The sequence below is a fragment of the Zootermopsis nevadensis genome, unplaced genomic scaffold, assembly GCF_977971745.1.
Source record: "Zootermopsis nevadensis isolate Lab colony 2312 unplaced genomic scaffold, Znev_1.0 Znev_ptg000029l, whole genome shotgun sequence".
In the NCBI taxonomy this organism is placed as follows: domain Eukaryota; kingdom Metazoa; phylum Arthropoda; class Insecta; order Blattodea; family Termopsidae; genus Zootermopsis; species Zootermopsis nevadensis.
Window position 1 is genome coordinate 2,153,828 of NW_028259161.1, and position 10,131 is coordinate 2,163,958.

The 10,131-nt window shown below is 36.8% G+C and overlaps 2 protein-coding genes across 3 annotated transcripts in view; one reads left to right on the forward strand and one right to left on the reverse strand.

Moving 5' to 3' along the window:
• LOC110827345 (multiple PDZ domain protein) overlaps positions 1-9,455 on the reverse strand; it is a 162,909-nt gene extending 153,454 nt beyond the window's left edge. For both annotated transcript variants that reach the window (XM_087358115.1, XM_087358116.1), the window contains exon 1: positions 9,230-9,455. The gene's annotated coding sequence lies outside the window, so the exon portion shown is untranslated. The remainder of the gene's footprint in view (positions 1-9,229) is intronic.
• yip2 (yippee interacting protein 2) lies at positions 2,115-7,864 on the forward strand. Its single transcript, XM_022058986.2, has 8 exons — positions 2,115-2,270; positions 3,469-3,635; positions 4,005-4,136; positions 4,721-4,985; positions 5,620-5,795; positions 5,869-6,069; positions 6,952-7,106; positions 7,298-7,864. The coding sequence occupies exons 1-8, from the start codon at positions 2,252-2,254 to the stop codon at positions 7,380-7,382; spliced, it is 1,200 nt and encodes a 399-aa protein (XP_021914678.1). The 5' UTR covers positions 2,115-2,251; the 3' UTR covers positions 7,383-7,864.
• Positions 9,456-10,131: the final 676 nt, after the last annotated feature.

Here is a 10,131-nt window from a genome sequence, read left to right on the forward strand (position 1 = left end):
GCACATCCCTAGATGGTACAGTAAAACATGAAGGATGTCACAAATAATATTGTCTCGTGTAATTCAAGGTGCTTGTGCAAAAAGTATGAAGGTCCAAAAAGAACAGACTTTTCGTGTTACTATTTCATTTAAAAATTCACATTGGATGTTTTGGTACAGAAATAATTTGAATCTCATCCATTATACACAAACACACACTCCATAATCTGTAGACACAGTTTTAACAAGTGTGCATAAATTATTCTGTTAGAACTCATTTGAAACAGATTTATAAAAATGGATCTACAGTCCCTTCAAACATTGTTATTTTTATAAATTAAGAACTGCTAATGTGATCATAAATAAGTCACTCACAGCAATAAGAAAAGTCCTATGTCTCCTTACCCCATAAACAATTTTTGTGATGCAGTTGAAAAACTCACTACACATAATAATAAAATACTTCATCATTTCTACTTGAAAAAAAGTATTTCAATCCACTTACAGTCTATGCATGGGGACATTGGTTAGCTTACTTTTGACAGATGCTCTATCCATTATAGCTACTGTACTATTTACAGATACATTAACAGGTTACACTGCTATTTAAAAGACACATGACTTCAGTTCTTTACTGACAACCCTCACCTACACTGCTCTCATAGCTCCACAGAAACCACCTACGCACTTACTTTCACAATGATGGTTTAAGACGCAGATCACCATACAAAATTGTGGACATGCACAAACACACCTCATCCCCACCCTTTCCCAAAATAGCACAGACTACTTACATTATCCTGTATAGAAGTAAAATATTAACTTCAGAATGCAACTCCACTCATGGTCCCTCATTTTATTGTAACCAGTTATACAAACTGCTGCTCGTTTGTACAAAACACATAGGACAGTAAGAAATTACCTATCTTTTACGAAACCAATAGGTTGATTACTGTGTTCACAAGAGACCACAAAGTCTTCTGAGGCGCTGTGTAACAATTTGTAACAAACTTGTTTTTTTACAGTTGTTAGCCTTCTGCTCAGCCCCTAAACTGGAGGATCATCACCCATTGGCTGTTTGTGACTGCTTTATCAGTATACTCATAGCTACCCTCCATATCTAGAAGCTTTCTCCTGCATCCACAACCTGCGGATGCGCAACACAGTGGTGTTAAGGGACTCACTTAACATGGCTCATTAATACCTATCAGATCCCAAGCAAATGTAGTAACTAAGAAAATTGGTACAATTTTTACAACATATTGCTTTCAAGGAAATGTTATTAAATTATATTGGGCATTTGGAAGTCACTCAGTCTGTGCTATATATCCATGGATTTTTATATTAAGCATCCCTTTTATCATAACTCCTGAGCAGCAAAAAATAATCAACAATAATGTGATAAGTTTATTAAAACTCTCATGTTCTTACACATCTTTCAGTACTGGTCCATTTTATCATGTCCATATTTCTGGACAGAGATAAGGTTCAGAACAGACGGTCACTCTCTAAAAATATTTGTCAGTTAATGTTTGCAGCTGATCTTGTATGGTGCAGTTTATTTTTTGTTGGCATAGATTTGTTACATGTATTTTGGCATGATGAAGGATCATTTACAAGAACAACTGTCCACTACAAACCACCATAATCTACCTATCTAACAACACAACCTCAACTTTATCTGAAACACATATGAAGCATGTGTTGGAAGAAATGAGGTGCAGTCATGTATCAATGTCCATATTCCAGACTATGGTACTGAGTTCAAAATGTAGATCTCATAAATGAGATTGCAAGAGGGGTGGAGGAGGCAAGTGCCTGCTGGACAAATTGATTCTTCCAGCTGTACATAATGAACATGATAACCATCTTTTGCAACAGTTTCAGTTCCAGATTTCCATAATGAAGAGACCTGAGCTAAAACAAACGCAAAACAGAGAAATGTATGGTAAAGTTCCCCTGTGTCCAAGCACACCACCTGAAAATGTACCCTAAGACGGAAGAGATACGTTCCTATGTAACGTGGGTAACCAGCTAAAAAAATAGACGATGTATGTGACCCGTGTTACACGGTGTCACGATCCGCAATAGTCGAAATATAGTGACATTTGTTGGGGAAAGCAAATTCAGTTGGTAAGACTACTGAAAGCTGGTTCACAATACGACGCAACGGACTTCGCTCCCAACTCAAACAAACCACGTAAGAAAAGACCTCGACCTTGAGCAACAAGCTTTCGAACACCAGTTGCTTATTGGATCTGAACTCGTCGTCATGGCAGCGCTAACCAAAGGTGAGAATTTGCAAAGTCATCCAGCATAGCTGCATGTGCTTGCTTTAATCTTGTTCAAGCTACCAAGAAAATAATGGTAACAATTCAATTTGTTATTTATGTGAACAGTTTTCACTGGTGCGAATGCCTGCTGCGTTTAATTTGCCAGATATAACCCCAAAGTTTCGCGATGTCGCCATGCTTGCAATTGTTAAAAATAAAAGAAACTGTTAGTGGCATTTATAGATGTATTTATTATCTACCAATGGACAAAATTCCACATGCTTAATTTAAATGTTCAAGCTCAGCAGGTTTTTGAAAGTTCCTCCTGACTCCTCAAGGGTATTTCCTTAATTCCTTCTCATTTGATGCCACATAATAAAGTTCACATCTGATCAGTTCAGAATCTTTAATGCTCATGTCTGCCATTTACAAACCTAAAGATTTAACAAAATGTGGAAATGAAGAGATTGGCACAAGATAGGCGAAAATGGAGGACCGCATCAAACCAGCCGAAAGAGTGATGACAAACAAAAAAAACAATTTCTTGATTTATATGGGTGTGAAACCTGGTCTTTCATCCAAGGCATTTGGAAGCACGGTGGCTGAGAAGAATATTTGGACATAAGACACAGGAAATAACAGAAGAATGAAGAAAACTTCATCCAAACAAAATTTTAGTCAGGAAAATTGAATGGGAGAGATCACTTGGAAAAATGTAACTATTGATGGAAGCATAGTATTAAAGAAAATGGATATAAAGATGTGGACTGTTGTCATCTGGCTCAGGATAGGGTCCAGGTTTGAACATAATAGGTCTTCAGGTTCCATGAAAGATAGGGAATTTCTTCACCAGATGTAGAGCTATCAGCTTCTGAAGGACTCTGTCCCAGTTTAATAGTGTTGTATCATTGTTAAGCAATGTCAAAACAAGTTTTCCTCACCATCACAGAAGATTAAGTCCACATGTACACTGTCGCTAACAAAAAGTAATGTACATAAGACCATATAGATTGATAAGTTCTGATTGCCAACATTGTGATGAACCAACTGAACAAGCTAGACTTTTACATCAGTGATAACTTCACAGAACAGGTTTTTTCCCCTGCCTCCCACACTGCTAATAATGTGTCCACATATTGTGACAATTATATGACCTAAGCCAACAATGTATTGTTTCCTGGTATACTAAGAGACTTGTGAGTTGTTCTCATTACAGGAGTCTTTGTTGTGGCTGCCAAGCGCACACCATTTGGAACTTATGGTGGTATGTTCCTGAAGAAAAGTATAACAGATCTGCAGGAGGTTGCAAATAAAGCAGCCATAGCAGCCGCAGGCCTGAAGCCTGACCATATTGACTCTGTTGTTATTGGTAATGTTAATGCGGTAAGTATAGTGTTTTAGCTTCCTCCAAATATCACTGCCCTATCACATGTTACCACTTACTACCTGTAATGACAAAGTGTTAGGGATACCAGAAACAAAAGTTCTTATCTGTTTGTTCTGAATGAAAGTGTCAAATCGAGAAATTAGATTTAAGGCAGTAAATGGAACTAATTAGAATACATGCATCCTGTATAACATTTCCAATGCAAGCCTGTGAGTATTTCAGGAAGACTTCTGACATATTAGGTTTTGTTCTTGAAGCTGAACAAATTAGTGACACTTGTCAGAATCCATTAAAACATGACAGTTTTATCAGTTTGGTTTCTGAAAACATTATTGTATTTTTTGCTGTGTATGGTAAATTTTCAGTGTTCATCATCAGATGGTGCATTCATGCCACGACATTCTGCACTGCGTGCAGGCATACCCATTGAGCGTCCAGCTGTTGCTGTGAACAGACTATGTGGTTCAGGGTTCCAGGCTATAGTCAATGGGGCACAGGTAAGTAAACAGAGAGAAAAATTACAAGAACCACAAAAGCTGTCATTGTTTGTACCATCAGTCTGCATCATAATCACACAAGTGATCTTCACTTACAAAATGGAAGGGAATTAGAAAGGGGTGAAAGAGAGTAACTGACAGAAATGGTGGTAGAAGGTAACACCTGTATACTAAATGTCAACATATTTTGAGAAATTAAATCAGGAAGGAAGAAGTGGGTGAAATATGTAGCATGTGTGAGGGAAACAGATGCATACAAAACTCTGGTTGGAAAACTGTGTGGAAAAAGACACCACACAAGAGACTGTGGAGTAGATGAAACAATAATATTAAAATGAACTGTGGAGCAGATGAAGGGATAATATTAAAATGGTTTTTAAAATAGTTAAGTGATGAGTACTGGAAAATAAAAATGGATCATTTTGGCTCAGGCGAGGGTATTTGGTATTTTTTAATTAGCTGATTCTGCTCAAGGAAAACCTTATGCCAGAAAACTGTTACATTGAAGAATGTGACTGGCTTTCATATTTACTTAACAGGTCTCCATGGGGAAACAAAATATGGGTATGTATTGTCTGTTATAGAATATTTTAGTAGGTGACTCAAGAGTAGTTCTGACTGGAGGTGCAGAGAACATGAGCCAGTCTCCCTTTGTTGTACGAGATACAAGGTTTGGAACAGTCCTTGGTACACCATTACAGCTGGAAGACTCACTATGGGTTGGCCTCACTGACACCTACTGCAAAACTCCTATGGGTATAACAGCAGAGACCCTGGCCGAAAAATACGGGATCCCTCGAGAAGAGGTTGATCAATTTGCTCTTCGATCTCAAACACTGTGGAAGAAAGGTACAACTCCCGTTTCAGTTCATAATTGTTATAGTAATTAACATGATCTGTAAGGTAGTATGCATGAAATTTCAGTACAACGTAAACTTTAATCAAAATGAATGAACATGTCTCATGGTGTGATTGCTATTGATACTATGAACCAAGATAAGGTAATACACTAAAGGGTAGAAGAAAATGCATGTAAAATTTATCATGAAGCATTTCTGTTATGTTGATAATGTAAGGGAACAACTAGCCTTCAGCACTGAACATTATCTCTGATCTCTCCTGCACCTGATGTTGACTCCTTTGGCCCTTCTTCCTCTTCCTAGCACTAGGAGTTTAATTTTAAGTCTTGTCCTTCTTAACCACAGTTCTCCAGATGCTCCTTTCCAACTGTTACTTCTTGTTAATAACTCCCTGCTTTCTCGGATACTTCCCATCACCATCTAAGCTTGTCTGCCAACATATTCCCATCATGCAGGTTTCTTTTCCACAGACTCTGCATTCCCATCCTAACAGTAAGCAAAGGCTGTCTCAACTGACCAGTTTCATTATATTGACAATATCTCAATATAGCTCTCATAGGTCATTGACCAATCTTTCCCATTACATGTTGCCTCCCAGACAATGAGCACCATGTCTCTTGCAGCACAAGACAATGATTACTTTAAGGAGGAGCTGGCTCCTGTTACAATTAAAGTGAAGGGAAAGGAGAAAGTGGTGGATATGGATGAACACCCCCGACCCCAGACAACACTCGAGGGGTTGGCTAAGCTTCAACCAGTTTTCAAGAAGAACGGAGTAGTCACAGCTGGGTCTTCATCTGTGAGTATAAGAACCAGTAGACATGTCTGTACAGCCACATTGACTTCCCATTGACATAGGGTTGCAATTTCAGGGTATCTGTGATGGTGCAGGTGCAGTCATTCTAGCCAGTGAGAACGCTGTCCATGAGTTTGGACTAAAACCACTGGCCCGTCTTGTGGGCTACAGTGTAGTTGGAGTGGAACCCACTGTCATGGGCATTGGACCTGCTCCAGCAATCGAAAAACTTCTGAAGGTCTCTGGGAAACAGCTCAGTGACATAGACTTGGTTGAGGTAATGTCTACAAATAACTGTGTCTGTGTTGGTGAGCATAAACTGTTCCTTCTAATTATCCTACACTACAAGAACTGTTTGTCAGTTAGTACTTATTGGAACTTTGAAAATATTGTAACTTTCAGCTTCTGTTCTTTCCAACAGTAAGAAATAAATACATATATGCTGGATGGTTTATGCTGTAGGCCAGCTCTTTAATATCTTCTACATCTCGAAATAAAATTATAACACAAATATACTTGTATGAATTTAGAGATTTTCAAAATGTTTTCCCCTTAACTTGGAAATCACATATTTTTCTGAAGTCTTTTTAGTGTGCTGCCATCTGAATAATGTTTTATGTTGTACTCTTCTTCTGCATAGCTTGTGCTAACTGCACTTTTTACTTGTTCTTTTCTGTTGGTTGAATGCCTGGTACAATGTGTATGAGACAAGACACACCTGTTTGCTGTTTCTTTGACTCATGTTTCAGACAGTAGACTCAGGGTCAGACACTGCAGCCTGATCCATGACTTATTACTTATTTCCCATTTACACCCACTCATATGTATAAATAAAAAATCTCATCCATTCTACTCTGTCCACTTCATGGACTTAAAAGAGTATTATATAAGATACTGTTAATCTTTTTTCCTTTAAAGGCTATTTTTCTTATCCCATTAAAATCATCATAGTTGTTAGGATTTAGTTTGTCACATGCAGAGGAGAAGAAACTACATTTTTGTATCTCACAGCCTCAAAATATATGCTGCTACCCAGAGACAGTGACTTAAAAAGATAAAACAGAGATTGAATTTATCAGATTTTCAGTTGGAACAAGTGAAACAAAAGACAGTGCTGTTCCAGTCAAAGTGCTTCTGGTATGTCTGTGTTCCCTTTCAGATTAATGAAGCATTTGGTGCTCAGACATTGGCCTGTCAGAAAGAATTGAAATTAGACCTACAGAAGCTGAATGTCAATGGGGGGGCCATTGCACTAGGACATCCCGTTGGTGCTTCAGGAGCGCGCATAACAACACATCTTGTGCACGAACTTAGGTGAGCAGTCATTATGTCCTAATAACAATACCAATGCCCCATTTTATATGACACAGCATGAAATATCTCTGTTGTAACAAGTCTGCTGTGTGCCTTTATAATCAGTAGTACTGAGATAACTCTGAAGTTTAAACTTTGGCCACCAGTCACATTGATAAGGAACAACTAATAACATTGTTTATTTATACCAGGAGGAGAAAGGGCAAGTTTGGCATCGGCTCTGCATGCATTGGAGGAGGACAAGGAATAGCTGTTCTGCTTGAGAGCATTCAGTGATAAGACTGATAAACTGTGAAGTATTATCAACAGCATACAGCAGTGACAGATGTCTGTACATTTATCACTTGACAGCAACATAATCTTCCACACCATCAGACATAAAACTATGGTGTATTTGCAGCTTTTATATTGGAATCTATATCTCATTATTTTACATATATATGCTCCAGCTGCAAAAATAAATTGAAGAATCTGAGCTCTAATCAACAAACTTAAAGTAATCTGTCTATCTTCAGGGCTCCAGCCCTTAAAGTAATGTGGGTTGGGAGTAGCTATATGCTTGTCAAATATGACTTGAGGAAAAGCTTCACAAACACAATGTCACTAAGCTGTCACACAGATATAATCAAGAAGTTAAGTGACCCTAACAAAATATTTTATGCAACATTCTGGTATTTTCTACAATGAATTTGTTGAGTACACATTTTGTATATAAACTCACATTTGTAATAAAGTGCTTGAAGACTGAACAGTTAGAACCATAGGTAGCAAAAATTATTGCAGTCCAGATTTTCCCTGAGATCCATTCTAATAATATCCTTTGAACTGCCATGTCAGAACTCTGTGTTAATTTCTGTATTACATTGTTAAAAAAATGTTTCTTGCAGTTTTCTAGACACCATATAAATTTGATCTTATGGTACCACAAGAAATGAAGAAAAGTTACATAAATTATATTATTGTAGGCTAACTCACAAGTGTGGAAATGACATAAGGAGGGAGAAGAAGATAGTAAAGTTGATAAATTTTGGAACATTTTAAATATCAAACGTGTCCATGTGCCTGTTTTTTATATATGAAATTTATCAATCGGTAGACAGTCTGCACATTCAAGGTTATGTAAAATGAATGCATTATACTTGGGTAGATGTCAAGTTCCAGGAATACTAATACCACTTAAGATAACATTTATCCATAGTCTCATAGCATGCATGCAAAGTGTTTATAATGGTTATCATGGAATTTTAGTTTTTTTAAACTCCATCAATTTCAACAAGGACACACCATTTCCACTTATAATGCACATTTTCAAACTATAAAAACTATAAAGTGTAGAAATCATATAAGACAGCAATGACATAGTTCTAGTTCAGTAATATTCACTTCCCACCCTTCCCAACACATAATTTTATTTCATAAAAGTTTTATGAAGCCAATTAACTGTTTATAGCTTAAAATTGTATAACACTACCATAACACTCATTTCAAATTGACTCTTGCACACAATTTAAAAATTATCAAATTTTAAATTAAAGCTCATTATGTAATTTTAAATTAATTAAATACCAAAATAACGTAATAAACATGTAAGCTAACATTTTGCAGGTCAATGCAAGCTGTATTGAAAAAAACCATTTTTGATTTTACATATCAATCCTTGTTGATCTAATGTTTCAATAAATGAATCTCAGTGGGTATCGAATTTTAAGCGTATCTAAGCAAGAGATCTCTATTAAATAAGACAACCCAACATGGTGTGTAAACTGTACTAAACGTGACAGAAGAGTCAACTCGACTATTATTATGCGCATTGCCCATTATCTTAGTTATTTGCTAAAGACCATAACATGTCAGACTGGAACTGTCTCCGCCATCAAGTTAAGGTAAAGAGAAAGGGGATGCCTACTCTGATGGGTAAAGACCACTTCTGTCCAAAAGATCCACAATGTCCAAAGTAATGTTCGAGTTGATTGCAACACACCATCATGAGAACCCTTCAGATGTGTATTAACAGAGGCTACTAACATTTGTTAATTATAAGAGAAGTTGAAGCTTAAGAAACATTAGGATCACTACGATGCATTCTACGTAATATGAAAAAACTGTGTAATAGTAAAACTTACGTGCTGCCAAGTCAATGTGAAGTCCCAACGAAATTACTTCTGAGAACACTCACAAAACTCCGCGCATTTTAACCTACGTCTATAAGAAATATTCAAAGCGTTGTGCGATTCCTATGAATACAGTCGGTACAAAAAAACAAACACGAGATTTCTGTATAAAATATTACATGTATTCAATAAAATCTTGAATTTCACCACAGCACTCGTACGGCATCGTAATTGCCGCGCACAACCATTAAATCTAGTACACTGACTGGCACAGAAAACGCATTTCAGACACCCACAGAGAAGCAGCAGCGAGAATGAGGTTGGCTATACGTAAAACCCTGTGTCAAAAGAAAAAGACACAAACCGAACAGGCGTAACCAAAGGTGCCGCACTAATTAACCATAGCAAAACCTAACAAATGATTTTATGCATATATATATATATATATATATATATATATATATATATATATGTCCACACACAAACTCCTGAACCTAGGGAGCCGTGTTTACTTGTTTTTCTGTATTAATCTACAAAATCGCTTTCAAATAAGCAACATGGCGAACATAAAGCAGCTATCCGAACTAGAATAGTTACTTGATTGGTTACATGTACAACTGTCTTGCACATGTATGTCTGAATGCATAAATGTCAATTATGAATGAATATTCAAACATCACACAGGCAACTGTTCAAATTGTACTATATGATAAGCAAGGTTTCATGACCATACTCCCATTAAACACAAAAATCTCTGTAAATTAATGTGTTATTAGTTGTCGACTGAGCAACTGAATCACAGTTCACTTAATGATATTATATTAATCACAGAAATTACTTGACATAAAATAAGAGACAGAGAATAAAAAAGGGATATATAGGCAAATGAATAACCATAACCTATTTCAGTGCAA